The sequence below is a fragment of the Dromiciops gliroides genome, chromosome 6, assembly GCF_019393635.1.
Source record: "Dromiciops gliroides isolate mDroGli1 chromosome 6, mDroGli1.pri, whole genome shotgun sequence".
In the NCBI taxonomy this organism is placed as follows: Eukaryota; Metazoa; Chordata; class Mammalia; order Microbiotheria; family Microbiotheriidae; genus Dromiciops; species Dromiciops gliroides.
The window spans coordinates 255,884,004-255,903,553 of NC_057866.1; the positions used below are offsets into that span (position 1 = coordinate 255,884,004).

The 19,550-nt window shown below is 38.4% G+C and overlaps 1 protein-coding gene across 1 annotated transcript in view; it reads right to left on the reverse strand.

Annotated features, from left to right (window-relative positions):
- The window catches only part of FRAS1 (Fraser extracellular matrix complex subunit 1), a 515,723-nt gene that overhangs the window by 370,834 nt on the left and 125,339 nt on the right, over nt 1-19,550 (reverse strand). Inside the window, 1 exon segment of the mRNA XM_043971175.1 lies at nt 2,755-2,862. Coding sequence (XP_043827110.1) covers nt 2,755-2,862 — 108 coding nt within the window.

Below are 19,550 nucleotides of genomic sequence, written 5' to 3' on the forward strand. Positions count from 1 at the left end.
TTCCACTCAGCCTGACAATATCAAAGCAATATTGGTATTGCTCAAACTGATATGCTACCTAAAGGTCTTTAGAAAGTCAATCCTCATTTTTAGTCCAGTAGAGACCTGAAAAAAAATCTCACACCTAAGAGAGATACATCTTATCTGGTACTTCATCGCAATTCTAGTTGAAGAGAATTATGTGGAATCTCAGCAGAATAAGCATAAGAGGAATAAGTCTTTAAGAGATGAGCAAGGTGAGATGCAATTTGTCTTCCAACTTAGTTGATGTAATCACAGGATTAAGTTTTAATGCAGTGACAAGATGTTAAGGCTAACTATAAATTTTTGGTCATTCCTCAATAAAGTGTGAACATCTTTCTTTTATGGAATTAAGGGGACTACTTTAGTAGGCCTTTACAAGGCTTTAAAAAGCTAAGGCCCAGAAAGAGTTCCAGGCTATCAGTTCCAGGAGCAGAACCATTTTGTAGAAGGAAACCCTTCATGGTTTTTAGAGGTAATTTCTCTGTACCCCCTCTTCCCAACTGGCCGTCATATTTAGTACTTACTTGCCGAAAGGGATGCACCTCATTCAAAACTCTGGGAGTTCAAGACCCATTTGAGGGAATAGAGACACATAGACCAAACAGACACAGACACAGAAAGACAAATATTCCATGGAGAAAGCAAATTTCAGCACCAAGACTACTTGGCAACACAGAAGACAGGAGACTCTAAAGAAGAGCAGAACCTTTGAACCCAATTGTGCGACCTGTCCAGCTGAGACGCTGTACCCACTTGAGTTTTCTGAGGACTCTACAGAAAATGAAAGAACTTCCAGTACCAGGAATTTAGAGTTACTTTTACTATCTATGTATTCTACACATCCGTCATTGACTACTGTACACTTTTTTTCTTTTTTTTTCCTACTGTACTCTTAAGTTTGAGTCTACTCTTCCTACAGATGTTGTATGTATCTCAAAGAGAAAGCACCTCAGGTTTAAGGGAGGAATATTTTAAAGCTACTGCTTGCTACTATTCCACGACAGTAAATTTCAATGCTGCAAACTAATCGTGGCTATTGTATGACTCTTTTTTTATTGTGTAGGTATTGTTTTATTTTTATTATTTTAAGTAATAAACATTTTTATTTATAGTTTTCAGTTCCAATTTTTATTCCTTCTTCTGTCTCTCCCCTCATCCTTCCCTGAGGCGGTAAGCAATCAGATATGGGTTATAAATGTATGATTATGTAAAACATTACCACATTAGTCATTTTGTACGAGAAAACTTGAATAAAAGAAAAAAAGAAAGAAAGTGAAAAATAGCATGTTTCAGTCTGTGTTCCATCAATATCAGTTCTTTCTTTACAGGTAAATAGTATGTTTCATCACTAGTCCTTTGGGATTGTCTTGGATCATTGCATTGCTAAGAACAGTTAAGTCATACACAGTTCTTCATCAAACAATATTGCTGTCACTGTGCACAACGTTCTCTTGGTTCTGCTCACTTCACTATACATCAGTTCATACTAGTCTTTCCAGGCCTTTCTGAGATCATTCTGCTGTCATTTCTTATAGCACAATAATATTCCATCACCATAATAGACCACAGCTTTTTTAGTCACTCCCCAATGGATGGGAATTCCCTCAATTTCCAATTCTTAGCCACCACAAAAAGAGCTGCTATAAATATTTTTTGTACAAATCACTCTTTTTCTCTTTTTTGGAGATGTCTTTGGGATATAAACCTAGCAATGGTGTTGTTGGATCAAAGGGTATGCACAATTTGATAGTTCCAAATCACTCTACAGAATGATTGAATTTTTTTATTGGCTGACTCTTTTTTTTTCTCTTTTTTTTTTTTGGAGGGGCAATGAGGGTTAAGTGACTTGCCCAGGGTCACACAGCTAGTAAGTGTCAAGTGTCTGAGTCTGGATTTGAACTCAGTTCCTCCTGAATCCAAGGCCAGTGCTTTATCCACTGTGCCACCTAGCTGCCCCCATTGGCTGACTCTTAATGAGAAGCACTTTGGTGAGGGTTCATGGACCAGTAACAACCCAGAAAGTTACACCCCTAAAAGCTACCAGCACCACCACTCAATCTGCAAACCTGCAAGTGAGAGGTGAAGAGTAATCCTGAGGAGATATTACAAAGACAGAAACAAAAAGTGAACATGTAAATCTTGAGAATCCAGCTGACTGATATCTAACGCTTCAAAATAGTATTTCAAAGAATAGAAATACTTTAGATGGTAATCATCTTTAACTGTTTACCAAAGTCTGGTAATATTTCAAGTATCTCTTCATTTTTTTTTAATTTTTGTGGAGCAATGAGGGTTAAGTGACTTGCCCAAGGTCACACAGTTAGTGTCAAGTGTCTGAGGCTGGATTTGAACTCAGGTCCTCCTGAATCCAAGGCCAGTGCTTTATCCACTGAGCCACCTAGCTGCCCCTATCTGTTCAGTTTTAACATGGTCTCATTCTCATCATCAGGAAAGATACTCTTTTGGTTCTTAATATAATAACAATGGACAAGGACAATTGCTTATTGCTGCAAAAGCCACTGTGGGTTCTACCTTGAAAATCATTAAATCACATAATGACAGGAATGCAAAACATAAAAAAAAAAATAAACACTAACATCATTCCACAACATCCCTACACAAAGTAGTCAGAAATTGACTAGGGCCTTAAAAGACTCCCAAAACCCCAGAAAGATCAAATCGGAAACTGGTGATTCAGACAGTCTTTGATATATAAGGTGGATATCATACCTTCTCAAAGTCACACTGAGGGTTTTTGCAAACAACAGGCCGGCAGACAACAATGTCACCATGGCAACGACAATCCTGGCATGAATCAGGCTTCCAAACGGTGTCATCCTGCAAAGAAACATAAGTTCTGAATTAAAAACCAATCATTCAGAGTATGGGTGCAGCAGGAGCCACAGGAGGGGCTGACTAAATTAAAAGGCAAAAAATAATAATAATAAATCACAAGCACTTATATTATTTGTTTGGCAGTGATTAAAGTCAATTAAATCAGTAATCCATCTCGGGAAAGTTGGGTCTTACAGAAGAGAAAAAAGTCAGCAAAACTGATCGATACATCGATAAGAGTCTAAAAATATGGGCAACATAGTACACCATGCACTTCCCATCTCTACAAAAGAAACTAGGTAGGAGGTGTGTGACTTTTAAGTAAGAAAGAGATAGGAGTGATTCTAAAAAACAAAATTATTCTTATTCCTTTCAAATGTCACAGAATTGGAATATGATCAATGATATGCACAGGCACCAATTTTTTGCATTATCAAAACAACAGTGTCCATGAATCACTAAAAAAAACTCAAGTGAAGGAAATATATTGTCCTGAAAATTGGTTTTGTACATACGACACACTTTCTCCTTGCTTCTCTCTGTGTGTGGCATGTATGCCTGCATCAGAGGCTCTTAACCTGAGATCTATGAACTCATTTGTTAAAATATTTTTAGAATTTTCAGTATAACTGGTTTCCTCTATAACTCTATGCCCTTAAAAACATTGTTAATTGGATGTGATGGCAATTGCTTACAACTCCTACTACCACTAAGGATGAGGCTGGTAGATTACTTGAGCTTGGAAAGCTAAGCTTCGGTAAGATTCAAGCTGATCAAGGGCATCTAGGTGGCGCAGTGAATAGAGCACCGGCCCTGGATTCAGAAGGACCTGAGTTCAAATCCGACCTCAGACACTTAACAATTACTAGCTGTGTGACCCTGGGCAAGTCACTTAACCCCCAACTGCCTCACCAAAAAAAAAAAAAAAGATTCAAGCTGATCAGATAGGTGTCCACAGTGAGCCTGGCACCAATAGACGAGCCCCCAAGAGCAGGTTCCACCAGTCTGCCTAAGGAGGCACAAGCTTCTCCACATCCCTGGGATAGGGCCCATATGTGGCTGCTTCACTTCCAACCTGGGTCAGATAGGAAGACACAGTCTAAAAAAAAATCTGGGACGGGTTCCAAAGATTTTACCAGACTGTCAAAGGCACCCATGGAACCTTTGCCCTATATAGTTCTGATTTATCAGTTTCTTCAGGCTTGTGTTGTATCTTTGCAAATCAGAATTTTGGATTTAGAGTCACTAAGTCCTCAGTTCAAATCCAGCCACAGACAATTACTAGCTGAGTGACCTTGGGAAAGCTACTTAATCTCTCTGTGCCCCAATTTCCTCATCCGTAAAAGTAGGTTATTAATAGTATATATGGGGGGGGCAGCTAGATGGCGCAGTGGATAGAGCACCAGGCCTGGATTCAGGAGTACCTGAGTTCAAATCTGGCCTCAGACACTTAACACTAACTAGCTGTGTGACCCTGGGCAAGTCACTTAACCCCAATTGCCCCGCAAAAAAAAAAAAAATAGTATATATGGGGACAACTAGGTGGCACAGTGGATAAAGCACCAGCCCTGGATTCAGGAAGACCTGAGTTCAAATCCGGCCTCAGATGTTTGACATATTTCCTAGCTGTGTGACCCTGGGCAAGTCATTTAACCCTCACTGCCCCACCAAAAAAAAAAAAAAAAAAAGGTATCTATCTCCCAGAGTTGTTGTGAGGTTTGTCAAGATAATGAAATGTGATAGATGAGATTTAGCAGATACTCAGGAGCCCACCTGGAGGTTAATTTAAACTGATTGAATTGGATATGGTGGCTGGCTTGACTGGACTACTGGCTGAATTCTAGTTAACTAGATTCTAAGCACATCTGGCTGGTACTTAAGAGTACTTAAGAAAGTAATTGTTCTCGGAAGCTAGCAACTTTGAACTTTGACCACCTTCGGGCCCAGACAACCAATCAGCTTGAAGAACCTCCCATTTAGGGGCAGCTAGGTGGCTCAGTGGATAGAGCACTGGCCCTGGAGTCAGAAGGACCTGAGTTCAAATCCCGCCTCAGACACTTAACACTTACAAGCTGTGTGACCCTGGGCAAGTCACTCAACCCCAATTGCCTCATTAAAAACAAAACAAAAACAAAAGAAGAACCTCCCATTTCTGGGAGGAGAACAGGAAGAAGGAAGCGAAGGCTGCACAGAGAGCTCGCTCTCTTTGGACTGTGAGACATCAAGGTGGTGACAGAGGACTTTACAGGGGAGTTAGGAGTGCCAGGTTATAGGAAATCTGTTCTCAATCTTTCTCTTTCTTTTACTATCTTTCAATAAACCCTTAAAAACCTAAACTTGTTTATCAGTGATTTTTGTCAGTTTCCCCCCAAAACTGGGGGGGACAGATTAGAACCTACATTTAAAAAATTTAATTACGCAGAGGATAAAAATGAGATATTTGTAAAGTGCTTTTAAAGCATTATAGAGATGCTGTTATTGATGTTGTTATTGTTACATCAGTGTGATGAAAAAGGTGATTACTAGGTTTAACCCTTTAAGCATTGTACCAAGTCTACCTTGAAACAGAACATTTCCTGTTAATTTAGTTCTAGCCAAACTCCAGGTCTCGAGAAAGATCCCACCAAAGATGAAAGTACCAGAGGAAGGAAATTTTGTCTGTAGAGGGAACATATGAGAAAGCCTGGAAGTCCTTCAGTGTCCAAAGGACTGAAGGCCACTAGCCATCCCAACACATGTGTACAGATCGCTCCTGCTCCTCTCAGGCCAGGTAGACTATCTCTTTATAATTAGTTCTGCTTCTCCCACCTTCCATGGAGAGAAAAACCATCACCCATTCCTAAGTATTGTACTCTGCTTTCTCACTCTCAAATAGCAATCCTTTAAAAATAGGAGCAGCAGGTCCCAGGACAAGGCAACAGCAGCACCTGAGGCAGACAGTCAGATAGTATTGAAGCCATGGCACAGGGCTGGGGGGAGGAATGGGGATCAGTTTGCCACGGCAACACTCTACCCAACACAAGAGATACATCATTAGACCCAGATACAGGTCTGAGGGGGGAGTTATATACAAAGGATTGGCTCAATATAAAGAAACTTTAAAATTCTTAGAGATCATATTTAATAGCAAAAAAAAATGTAAACCAAATGATTTTATATATCTATGTGTGTCAAAAAAAGCTTTTGACAAAATCTAACACCCATTATCATTAAAAAAAACACTAGAGGGGCAGCTAGATGGCGCAGTGGATAAAGCACCGGCCCTGGATTCAGGAGGACCTGAGCTCAAATCTGGCCTCAGACACTTAACACTTACTAGCTGTGTGACCCTGGGCAAGTCACTTAACCCCAATTGCCTCACTAAAAAAAAAAAAATACTAGGAAACAGAAATAGGCCTTTACTTAATATGGTTATTAGTATCTATATAAAATCAAAAGCCTACATTATGCACAATGTAGAAATGTTAAAGTCCAAACAAATTCAGCAAGGATTTACATTATCATTGGTATTTAACATCATGGTAGAAAATCTTAGCTGAAGCACTAAAACAAGAAAAAGAAATCAAGGGAATAAACATAAGCAAAGAAAGAACAAAACTGTCACTTAAAGATGAAGGTCTGATGACTATTTAGAGAACCTGAAAAAGTCAAATAAAAAATTAAATGAAAAGTGAATAAATTTAGTAAAGCTGCAGGATGAAGATAAATGTAGATTGTAAAGAATTAATTGTTATTTGAGGTTTTTATGCCTTGGCGCGCACTGGCCTGGGGCTCCGCAAACCGCACAGTGCTCCACCCACTGGTTATAGCCTTTGCCAGGGCTCTGGCACCTCCCACCATCACCACTCGCCACCTACATGGGCCTGACAAAATTATAATGATTGGTAGCCTAATGAGGGCAGTCATGTGACTGTCAGAGCGGCCATCCCATTGGCTGGGGCTGTATGGGGTGTTTCTAGGTTTGGGGGAGGAGAATTGCGCATTCTAGGTGGAAGCAGGCATTCTGCTGTGTATTTTCAGCTGATTCCTGAGTGGTGGTATCTTTTCAGGTTGTATATTTTCCCTTTCCCCATTTTATTTCCTTTCCCTTGATCCTACTGATCCTGTTTGTGGTTGTTTTTTTTTTAAGTTCATTCTTGTTAAAATAAATCTTGTTCTGTTTTGAGGGAGGCTGCCAGTCTCCTTCTTGCCCCAATATTGCAGTGAGCAGCTTAGCTAACACTCCCCAATTAAAAATTGGTCCCCACAAGATAAATGATTGATTTTTTTACATATTACCAATAAAACCCAGCAAAATGAGTAAAAAAGAGGAATTCTATTCAAAACAATCATAGAATGTATTTGGGAGTCTATCTACTAAGACACAGGAACTACCTGAATACAAAGAACTCTTTAGAGAAATAAAGACAGACCTTAGATAAATGGAGAAATGTTAATTGTTCATGAGTAGGTCTAGACAATATAGTAAAAATGACAATACTACCTAAATTAATTTACTCATAATAAAAAATTCATCCAGAGGAACAAAAAGGTTCGGAGTCTCAAAGGAAATAATGGGGGGGGGGGGGGTTGGGGAGAGACAGAAGGGTGAACAGTAGCTGCATCAGATCTCAAACCATATTATAAAACAATAATCATCAAAATTATCTGGTACTAGACAAAAAAAAATTGTTAAAAAGAAAGAATGATTAGTGTAACATACTAGGTTCACCAAATAAGAAACATATTAACAAAGTAGATGCGTGTTTTAATAATCCTACAGGCCTCAGATATCCTTATTTGATAAATACTATTGGGGAAAAATAGAAAGCAATTTGGTAGAAATTATGTTCACACCAACAACTCTCACCATTTACCAAGATAAACTCCAAATGGACACATGATTTAGATATAAAAGGTCATATCATAAACCTATAAGAGAAATAAAGAAGAAAATACCTTTCAGGTATATGAATAGGAGAAGATATATGGATAGGGATAGGGAAATCACAGAAGACTGAAAGGACAATTTTTATTACAGAAAAAGTGTTCGAATAAACCAAAGCAGCTGAAACAAGAAGGGAAACAGGTAACTAGGAAAAATCTTTGCAGTGAGTTTCAATAAAAGTCTATATACAGGGGGGCAGCTAGGTGGCGCAGTGGATAGAACACCGGCCCTGGAGTCAGGAGGACCTGAGTTCAAATCTGGCCTCAGACACTTAACACTTACTGGCTGTGTGACCCTGGGCAAGTCACTTAACCCTCATTGCCTCACCAAAAAAAAAAAAAAAAACACGTCTATATACAGAAAAAAAAAGAAGTAGTCTATATATAAGATGTATGAACAAGAGCCATTTCCCAATTGATAAATGGCTAAAGGAAAATGCTTCAAATCACTAACAACGAGAGAAATGCAAATTGAAACAAGATTGGAGTTCTGCCTTATTCTTATCAGATTGGCAAAGTTGACCCAAAAAAAGGAAATTACAAATGTTCGAGGCCTATGAGAAGATAGACTCATTGATGCACTGTGAATTATGAATTAAATGGTCTAGCCATTCTGGAAAGCATCCCCAAAAGTAGCTAACCTGGGCATACCAGCTGACCCACATAGACCAGTAACCTAATGACACTCCAAAGAAATCAAAGGAAAATAAAAATGACCCAAATATATTTATAGCAGCTCTTTTTGTAGTGTCAAAGAACTGGAAACTAAGGGGGTGCCCATGAACTGAAGAATGAAATGATGGAACAGTTTATGGTATGTGAAAGTAATATAATTCTAATATGCTATTTAAAAGAATGAAATAGATGGTTTTAAAGAATCCTTGGGGAAAATTGTATAAACTGATACAGGAAAAAGTGAGCAAACCCAGGAGATATATACTATAACAAGATTATTATAAAAATGAAAAATTTTGAAAGTCTTAAGAGCTCTGATCATTTCAGTGATCAATCATGATTCCAAAGGACTGATGATGAAGAACGTTAACAGAGGTGAGGAACTAAATATATATCCAGAATTAAATATAAAGCCAATATGGGAATTTGTTTTGTTTGACTGTGTATTTATCAAGAGTTTCATTTTTCTTTTCTTTTTCCCCCAATGAGAAAGGAAAGAGAAAAAAATGCTTAACAACTAAAAAAAAGATTTAATTGTAAAAGAAAAGAAAAATGCTCCAAATCACTAATTATTAGAGAAATACAAATTAAAGCAATTCTGAAGTTCCATCTCATACCCAACAGACTTTCAAACATGACAAGAAAAATAACAATTGTTGGAAATATTTGGGGGAAATTGGCACATAAATGCAACTGTTAGTGGAGCTATCAATTGGTCCAGCCATTCTGGAGAGTAATTTGCAACTGTCCCCCCAAAGTCATTAAATTTCACATACCCTTTAACCTAATGATAGCACAACCAAATAAGATCTTACAATGAGATCAAAGTAAGAGATCTTAGACAGAGATCAAAGAAAGAGATCTTAGAAAGAGATCAAAGAAAGATCTTATAAATAAGGTCAAAGAATGAAAAAAGAAGACTTGTAACTACAAAAATATTTATAATTCTTTTTGTAGTATCAAAAAACTGTAAATTAAGGGGGTTCATTCACACGACTGAACAAATTATGGTATGTAAATGTAATGGAATATTATTGCACCATGATGGGAAAAAAGGATGGTTTCAGAGAAACCAGGCAAGACTTTGTGAACTTACATGGAGTTAAGTGAGGAAAACCAGGAAAATAATTTATATAAAACAACAATATGGCAAAGACTTCAATGCAAAACCCAACTATAATTCCACAGGACACCTATAATTTCACAGGATGGAGCATGCTACTCACCTCTTGACAGAAAGGTGATGGACACAAATTTCAGAATAAGACATAAATTTTCAAATGTAGACAATGTAGGGATAAGGAAATCACAGAAGACTGAAAGGACAATTTTTATTACAGAAAAAGTGTTCGAATAAACCAAAGCAGCTGAAACAAGAAGGGAAACAGGTAACTAGGAAAAATCTTTGCAGTGAGTTTCAATAAAAGTCTATATACAGAAAAGAAGAAGAAGTCTATATATAAGATGTCTTGCTCGACTATGAATGTAATAGAGATTTATGATTTCATGTACCATTCTCTCTGGTACATAGAAGTGACCATTTTACTTGGCATTTGTTAAATTCAGAATTTTAAAAAGAGAGAATAGGCACACAAAAGAAAAGACGAGACACAGCAATGCGGGGAAATACACTTTGAAAAACTATATAATAGAAGTTCACACTTTATATAAAATCATTTTTCTATTCTTTATATCATCAAATGTTGATCTTTGTTCAGTTAATTTAAAAAAATTTAAATTAAAAAACAAAGATCAATTTTAGCATAATATCAAAATAACACGTGTACAAAAGTATGTTCATCTTTTTCTCATATTTCACAAGTACATAATAATTCACCTAAACAACATTCTGGTTAATCTATACAATCTAGTCTATTTGGGGCAGTGGGTTTGGGAGAAGAGAAATGATGCCTTTGAATGATCCACACTGTACATATGAATTCTTTAGAGTATAATGGGGGTAACCAAGGGAGTCGTCCTGACCTACTATAACAAGCCAGCTTCTCATGAACTAAGCATAAATTCTCAGCACCCAAAGGAAGAGATGTGTTCTCATTATGTGTTTAAGGACTTGTCCTTTGGAATAATGAAGTAATCCTTTTATTGCTACCCATGGACCCTGTCACTGCAAGTTGGGTTGAAGACAATTAGTAAATGAGCAGAAAGAACTACCCACTTAGTAGGGTGAAAAGGAGAAACTTCTGCTCTCCATTTCTTCCTCTCCTTTCAGCATGTCACTTAGTTCTCTCCCCAACAGCAACATACACATGGCATCGACAATGTAATTACGCAGGTGAGCTTCAGATGTAACCTCAAGTCCCCGCTGCCTCTTCTTTGTGTGTCCATCTTCTCAGCAAAGATAACCCAACACCAACCCTAAGATGGATGTTGACAGCCCTGGCAACATGAGCTCACAAGGTCGAGAGTCAGTGAGAGGTGGTAACAAGAGGTGCTTACTACATCCCCCATTGATAAATGGTCAAAGAATATGAAGAGGCAGTTTTTAGACAACGAAATCAAAGCTATCTATAATCATATGAAAAAATGTTCCAGATCACTATTTTTTTTCTTTCTTTCTTTTTCATTTACTATTTTTTTTAAATGTATGAGGTATTTTATTTTTTCCGTTACATGTAAAGATAGTTCTCAACTTTTGTTTATACATGCTTTACAATTTCAGATTTTTCTCCCTCCCTCCCCTCCCTCCCCCCTCCCCTAGACAGCAGGTAATCTGATATAGGTTATATCTATATATCTCTATACATATACATATAGATATAGATATAGATATATACACACACATATATATATACACATAATAACATTAATCCTATTTCTGCATTAATCCTGTTACAAGAGAAAGAATCAGAGCAGTGATGCAAAACCTCAAAATAGAAAAAAAAAAAAACAACAGCACCCAAAACAAAAGAAATAATATGGTTCAATCAGCATCTATACTCCACAGTTCTTTCTTTCTTTTTTTTCTTGGATTTGGAGATCCTCTTCTATCATGAGTTCCCTGGAACTCTTTTGTACCATTGCATTGGTGAGAAGAATATAGTCCATCACAGTAGGTCAACACTCAATGTTGATGATACTGTGTACAATGTTCTTCTGGTTCTGCTCATCTCACTCATCATCAGCTCACGTAAGACCCTCCAGGTTTCTCTGAACTCTTCCTGCTCATCATTTCTTACAGCACAATAGTATTCCATTGTATTCATATACCACAACTTGTCCAGCCATTCCCCAATTGATGGGCACCCCCTCAACTTCCAATTCCTTGCTACCACGTAAAGAGCAGCTATAAATATTTTTTTACATGTGGGTCCCTTTCCCCCTTCCATGATTTCTTTGGGCAAAAGACCTAAAAGTGGGATTGCTGGGTCAAAGTGTATGCACAGCTTTATTGCCCTTTGGGCATAATTCCAAATTCCAACCAAGAATGGTTGGATCAGCTCCACCAACAATGCATTAGTGTTCCAATTTTCCCACAGCCTCTCCAACATTTATTATCTTCCTTTTTTGTCATTTTAGACAATCTGATAGGTGTCAGGTGGTACCTCAGAGTTGTTTTAATTTGCATCTCTCTAATCATTAGAGATTTAGAGCATTTTTTCATATGGGAATAGATAGCTTTGGTTTCTTCATTAGAAAACTGCCTGTTCATATCCTTTGACCATTTCTCAATTGGGGAATGACTTGGATTCTTATAAATTTGATTTAATTCCCTATATATTTTAGAGATGAGGCCCTTATCAGAAGCACTGGCCTCAAAAATTGTTTCCCAGCTTTCTGCCTCCCTTCCAATTTTGGATGCATTGCTTCTGTTTGTACAAAAATTTTTTAATTTAATACCAGATCACTATTAATAAGAGAAATGCAAACTAAAACAACTCTGAGGAGTCACCTCATACCTATCAGAGTGGCAAATATAACAAAAAAGGAAAATATTGGATATTAGAGGGGATGTGGGAAAGTTGGGACACTAATTCACTCAGTGGAGTTGTGAAAAGATCCAACCATTTTGGACAGCAGTTTGGAACTATGCCCAAAGGGCTACAGAAATGTGAATACCCTTTGACCCAGCAATACCACCACTAGGTTATATTCCAAAGACATCCCCCAAAAGAGAAAAAGATCTATTTGTACAAAAATATTGGGGCAGATAGGTGGCGCAGTGGAGAGAGCATCGAACCTGGAATCAGGAGGACCCGAGTGAGTTCAAATCTGACCTCAGACACTTGACATATTTAACCCCAACTGCCTCACCAAAAATAAATAAATAGATAGATAGATAAATTGATAAATAAAATACACACACACACATATATGCAGCTCTTTTTGTGGTGGCTAAGAATTGGAAATTAAAGGAATGCTTATCCATTGGGAAATGGCTAAACAAGTTGTGGTATATGATGGTGATGGAATATTATTGTGCTTTAAGAAATGACAAGCAGGATGATTTCAGAAAGGCCTGGAAAGACTTGTATGAACAGATGTATAGTGAAGTGAGCAGAACCAAGGGAACGTTGTACACAGAGACAGCAATATTGTTTGATGAAGAACTGTGAATGACTTAACCATTCTCAGCAATGCAATGATCTAAGACAATCCCAAAGAACTAATGATGAAGCAGACTATCTACCTCCAAAGAAAGAAGTGATATTGATTGAACACAGACTGAAGCATGCTATTTTTCACTTTTTCAGTTTTCTTCCTTTTATTCAAGTTTTCCAGTACAAAATGACTAAAATGGTCATATTTTACATAATTGCACATGTATAAGACACATCTGATTGCTTAGCACCTTAGGCAAGGGGAAGGGGAGGGAAGTAAAGAGGGATTAAAATTTGTAACTCAAAACTATAAATAAAAATGTTCATTTTTTTTCAAAGAGGCACTTACTACAGCTCTGCAGGAATATTTATATTGATATCTGATGAGCCATGTCTGCCTGGATGGTCAAAAGATACACACCATGAGTGAGTCTCTCAGATAGTACAAATCTGAGGTGAAAGTAAAATGCTTACTCAACAAGAGCACGATCCCCTGGGATTCTTTCTTATATCCAAAGAAATGATAGTAGGATTAATGGGTATGTCATGTTTTTAGTATTTGTCAAAGTGCACTTAAGGGTGTTTTGTGTTTACAGTATTCCTTCTGTGATAGAGAAAATAAATAGCTGTCCTATACCTGACATCTGCTACTTTATACATTAAATAACTTTTCTAGAACAGACTTTGCTCACCTTTTTTTTTTTTTTTTGATGAGGCAATTGGGGTTAAGTGACTTGCCCAGGGTCACACAGCTAGTAAGTGTCAAGTGTCTGAAGCCGGATTTGAACTCAGGTCCTCCTGACTCCAGGGCCAGTGCTCTATCCACTGCGCCACCTAGCTGCCCCAAAATTTTGTGGGGATTTTTTTTCCTGGTGGGGCAATGAGGGTTAAGTGACTTGCTCAAGGTCACATAGCTAGTAAGTGTCAAGTATGTAAAGCTGAATTTGAACTCAGGTCATCCTGACTCCAGGGCCAGTGCTTTATCCACTGCATCACCTAGCTGCCCGTTTGCTCATCTTTTTATGAGCAATCCTAGACAGGAACCATACTTAAGCTTTGTTTAAGGGATTTTCCCTATAGTTCTTTCTACTCTGGATTGTAGACGTAAAGAGCTAGAGAGTATGTGAACAGATGGAACCCTTCACTTTGGGGATCAGATTTACCAAGGATACAAATCCATTCCAACCAAACCCAGAACTGGAGCCTCCAGGTGGGAAGAGGGTAACTATTTGTGTTCTGACTGACAACAGATACTTGAATAATATTCCATATATTCTACTCGTTCTCATTTTACTGACATAATTTCAAATACCTGTGCTCCTTTCAAAGGGTATCTATCTGTTGTACATCTCTTATTAAATGTCAAATTCCCATTTTGATTGTATTTACAATCATATTTCATTGTTCAAATAAATACCATTTGAAGAAAAATTTTCTGGTCACTGACTATGGCTAAAGCATTCTTCAACTTACTGTCACCTTACAGGTTAATTGTCTGATGTTAACGTTAAAGAAATCGAGTCACTTTTCTGCTGAATGAACTGCCAAATAATTTCTAAGACAGTATGGAAATTTTACAGGTCTTTTTCTAGCTTCATAATAGTGCTTCATAATAGACACAGAGACTGAATTGCCTCAACAGGCAAAGCTTGAGGGAAAAGTTATATTTTACATGTCATTAGTACAGTTCTGCCACTTCATCCTATCTCCAAAACCAAAACATTTTAGTAAATTCATCTTGCTAAGAAAGTCTTCAAATGAAGCACAAATTGAGGGACTGAATAGAAAAAAACATGATAAATAATGAGAATGTGATCTATATCAAATTTCTCTTTAAGAAAAATAAACAAATTCTACTTAAGCGCTACATGTTCCCATCTGCCAACACCTTCCCGCTCCCCCCCCCCAAAAAAAACTGCTGAGTGAGGTAGAGTATAGACCGCTACATTTAGGAATCAAAAGAAACCTGGTTCAAATTCCACCTATGACTAGATGTGTGACCATGGCGGGTCACTGAAAAGAGAACACATTGGTCTCAGCTCCCTCATCTACAAAATGGGAATGGCCTTTTTTGTAATTGTCAAATGACATCATCCATGTAAAATGCCTTCACAACTTTCAAGCATTATATTCATGTCAGTTATTTTGAAACCAGCTAAAAACCTTTCAATTTGCCTTCCCAGGCTAAGTGCTCACTGTAACACTTAATTAGTTCTATGTAGTAAATAATTTATGAATCTTTCCCTCAGGAAGGATTTTTGGGGGAAATAAAGCATCATTTTCAAAGTCGGTGTATTAACTGTCGCTACATATTATTTCAACTGAACAGTGTAGTAACTGTACTTTAAATATTGATTAAATGTATAATTTTAGCTCTCAGGGCTTCTCAGCCTGCAAATGAGAAAGGTACACTCTTTAAAAACTTCTGGGACTTCTTTCTCTCCATAACTTTGGTTAGCAATCACATTTTCTCCAAAAGAAGAGGAGCTGAACTTAGGGAACTCAACTATGTTCCAAGCAAAAAATAAAACTGAGCCTAATGGTGAAAAGGAATCCACAAACACAGTCTGGCAATGAGCACATTTAAGTGCCTATTATATGCAAGGGACATAAAAAAATAAAAGACACAAAGAGTAAAATGCAACTAAAAAAATGACAGCAGGGACAGCTAGGTGGCACAGTGGATAGAGCACCGGCCTTGGATTCAGGAGGACCTGAATTCAAAACTGGCCTCAGACACTTGACACTTATTAGCTATGTGACCCTGGGCAAGTCACTTAACCCCAATTGCCTCACAAAAAAAAATGATAACAAAAAATAACAGAAAAGACAGTCCCTGCCTTGAAGACACTCACAATCTAATGGGGAAATAACCACCAAACGATATATGAGCAAGATCTACACAGGATAAAGTGGAAATAATTAACAGAGGGAAGGAACTAGAATTAAGTGGTATCAGAAAAGGCTTCCCATTGAAGGTAGGATTTTAGCTGGGACTAGGAAGAAGCCAGGGAAACCTTGAGACATAGATGAGGAGAGGGAGAATTTTAGGCAGGGGGGATAGCTAGGGAAAATGCCTGGAGTCAGGAGATGGTGTGTGTTGTTCAAGGAACAACACGGAGCCCACTGCACTGAACCTTGGAGGAATTAGTGGTGGGTAAGCTCCACACCCCAACCATCAAAATGTTTTCAACAAGCAATTACGTTCCAGATTTTATTTAAGTGTAATGAAATTTTCATGTTTTTCAACTGGAGATATATACACTATTTCTGGAGATTCAGTTTTCCTTTAAATGTTATTATAATTTACTGTGTGGTATCTACATAAAATTTAGGGACTAATTGTTTAATTCTTCATCTTTATTTTAAATTACAGGCAGTGGTGTAATAGAGGACTCACCTTCAACCTGGATTCGAGGTCCTGCCTTGACATATAATAGGTGTCCGACCACAAAAAAGTTGTCAAACCTCAGTGCCTCTGAGCACACGTTCTCTCTCACTCTCACTCTACTCCCGCTCTCTCTCTCTCTCTCTCTCTCTCTCTGAGTTGTCACTCTCTAAGTTACAAACAAGTTGCCAAAAGGAGAAGGAACAACTTTGAGCAAAATAATGAATCACAGGGGCAGTTAGATGGTGCAGTTGATAGAGCGCCAGGCCTGAAGTCAGGAATACTCCTCTTCTTGAGTTCAAATCTGGCCTCAGACATTTACTAGCTAAGTGAACCTGGGCAAGTCACCACACCCTCTTTGCCTCATTTTCCTCATCTGTAAAATGAACTAGCAAAGGAAATGGCAAAACACTCCAGTAGCTTTGTCAAGAAAACCTCAAATAAAGTCAAGAAGAGTTGGACAAGACTGAAAAACAACTAAAACAAACGAATCACAGATCAGATCTTTAAAAAGGAAAAAAAAAAAGATGGATAGCTATTGACTGCATAAATTCTCTCCTTTTAAGGGTATCACCCACATGTTAAATGCCAACTAAAAGGGAAGAAGGCAAATCATATATTTGAGACGTGATCTAGCCACTTCCCTATACCACATAATTGTCTTCATTGAGTTTCTTGCCTTTTGACCCACCAAACCACCTAAGTGATTGTCAGGAATGAAATCCTCCCCCAACTCTCTAAAATGAACCTGGGGCAGCCAGATTATCATCTTTGGAAATGGAGCCAGCAGGAGTTACAATCAGACAGCTGCTGCATATAACTCAAAGCAGCTTTGCTTTGTTGACTGACAAGGAGCCCTGGAAAATGGATAAAATTCATCAGTGTCGTGGTCTAAGTGAGAGTGTGTGCATGTGCAGACAGGTACACTGAGGCACGTGCATCACAGAGGGTGAGACAAGAGGAAGGAAGATCCAAACGGAACCTCCGACGCGCTAAGGACACTCCACAAATTCAGGGTGTGCTCAAACTGTTATCTTCCTGTGTCAACAACTCAGAAAAGGAGGTGGCTTAGGTATTTCATCCTCGTTTCAACAGATGTGATTGAGACTTGGAAAGAGGTTAAAGCACTCAGATAAAAGTGTTTATTACTGAAACTAACTGATGTGAGGGGGGAATTTTGGGTTGTTGGTTTTGTATTCTTTTGTTTTGAAGGAAGGGAATCAGTTGCTATCCATTTATTTTCTTGATTTGGGGCATCTGACACTCAAGGACTGTTCTACTCAGCCCCAGAAGGCAGAGCTAGGAACAATGGACAGAAGTTGCCTGGGAAGATTCTGCTTTGATGGGAGGGCGGTATTTCCTAACACTTAGAGGGGTCCAAATGTGAAATAACGGCTTCAGGAGATAGAGTTTCTGAGTGAGAGGGGTCTTCAAGGACAAGTGAAGCTAGCAGACACAGTGGATAGAGCACTGGACCTGGAACCAAGGAGACCCAAGTTCAAATCCAGCCTCAGACACCTAGTAGTAGCTGTGTGACCCTGAACAAGTCACTGTACCTCTGGCTGTCCCAGTTTCCTTAACTGTAAAATTGGTCAAATAATATCACTTTTACCAAAGTGATGACCAAATGAAATAACATATTAAAGCACTATATGAACTTTAAGATGTCATGTTATCATTATGGACTGACTGAGTAACCTTCAGTGGGTCCTTTTTTTCTGTAGATAAAACACACACATACAAGCCTGACTTTTCAGGCCTTTCTAACATGGCTCCAACCTACCATTGCAACCTCCTTTTGAATCACTCCCATAGCTCGACTCCTGGCCCCAGCCAAAATGGGCTAGCCACATATTCCCCAAAGTGTTTATCCTGGGGGCAGCTAGGTGGTGCAGTGGATAAATCACTGGCCTTGGATTCAGGAGGACCTGAATTCAAATCCAGCCTCAGACACTTTACACTTAACTAGCTGTGTGACCCTGGGCAAGTCATTTAATAAATAAATAAACGAATAAATGAATGAATGAATAAAAAATAATTAACAAAGTGTATATTCCTCTCTTACCTTCTGGAATTAAGGCAGACCAGTCCCCATGCCTGAAATGCTCTCCCTCCAGATTCTCCCAGCCATCAATGCCCATCCCTTCCTCCTAGCTCTTGCCTTGCGTCTAATAACTTTGAATATATTTGTATTTCTTAACTTTCTATTTCTGCTGCATATAGTTTGATGTGTTCTTGTTCTCTCTCCCATTAGAAGATCAGCTTCTTGTGAGTAGGGGCTTTTCATTCTTTATACTTGGATGCCCAGCATGTAGCACATATCGTAAATACCCGTGGAATGAGTCAAACTCCATGAAGCTTATCCTAAGCCCCTCCCCAATACTCCTCAAATTGCCTTGTATTCTGGGGGGCAGCTAGATGGCGCAGTGGATAAAGCACTGGTCCTGGATTCAGGAGTACCTGAGTTCAAATCCAGCCTCAGACACTTGACACTTACTAGCTGTGACCGTGGGCAAGTCACTTAACCCCCACTGCCCCACAAAAAAAAAAAAAAAAATTGCCTTGTATTCTCCCCAAGAAGGCCAGGAGTCGTATTTTTGTCTTTGTGGTCTCAACACCTAAAACAGTGCCTTGCTTAAGCAATATATGATCAATAAATTTTTGTTGATTTGGAGATTAGACATGAGATTATTTTTTCTTTTTTATGTGGTCAGAAATTTGTTTGACTGGACTACCCACATTTGTAAGAAGGATTTTGATTTGTTTGGGGGGGGGTTGCATTTTCACTGCGGGGAAGAGAAGGGATTTTTGCTCACTGAAAAAAAATTTAAATTAATTTTTTTTTTTTTAGTGAGGCAATTGGGGTTAAGTGACTTGCCCAGGATCACACAGCTAGTAAGTGTTAAGTGTCTGAGGCTGGATTTGAACTCAGGTACTCCTGACTCCAGGGCCGGTGCTCTATCCACTACACCATCTAGCTGCCCCCTAAATTAATTTTTAAAAAATACTAGACATGAAGTAACAGTTCCTCTCAAGGGCCAGACAGATTGCCTCTCTTGACTGAAATGATGGTAGGTGTCTGGAAATCTCAAGAGACTGTGATAGTCTCTGTCTATAAAAAGTGTCTGCTTGGCAATTTCCCA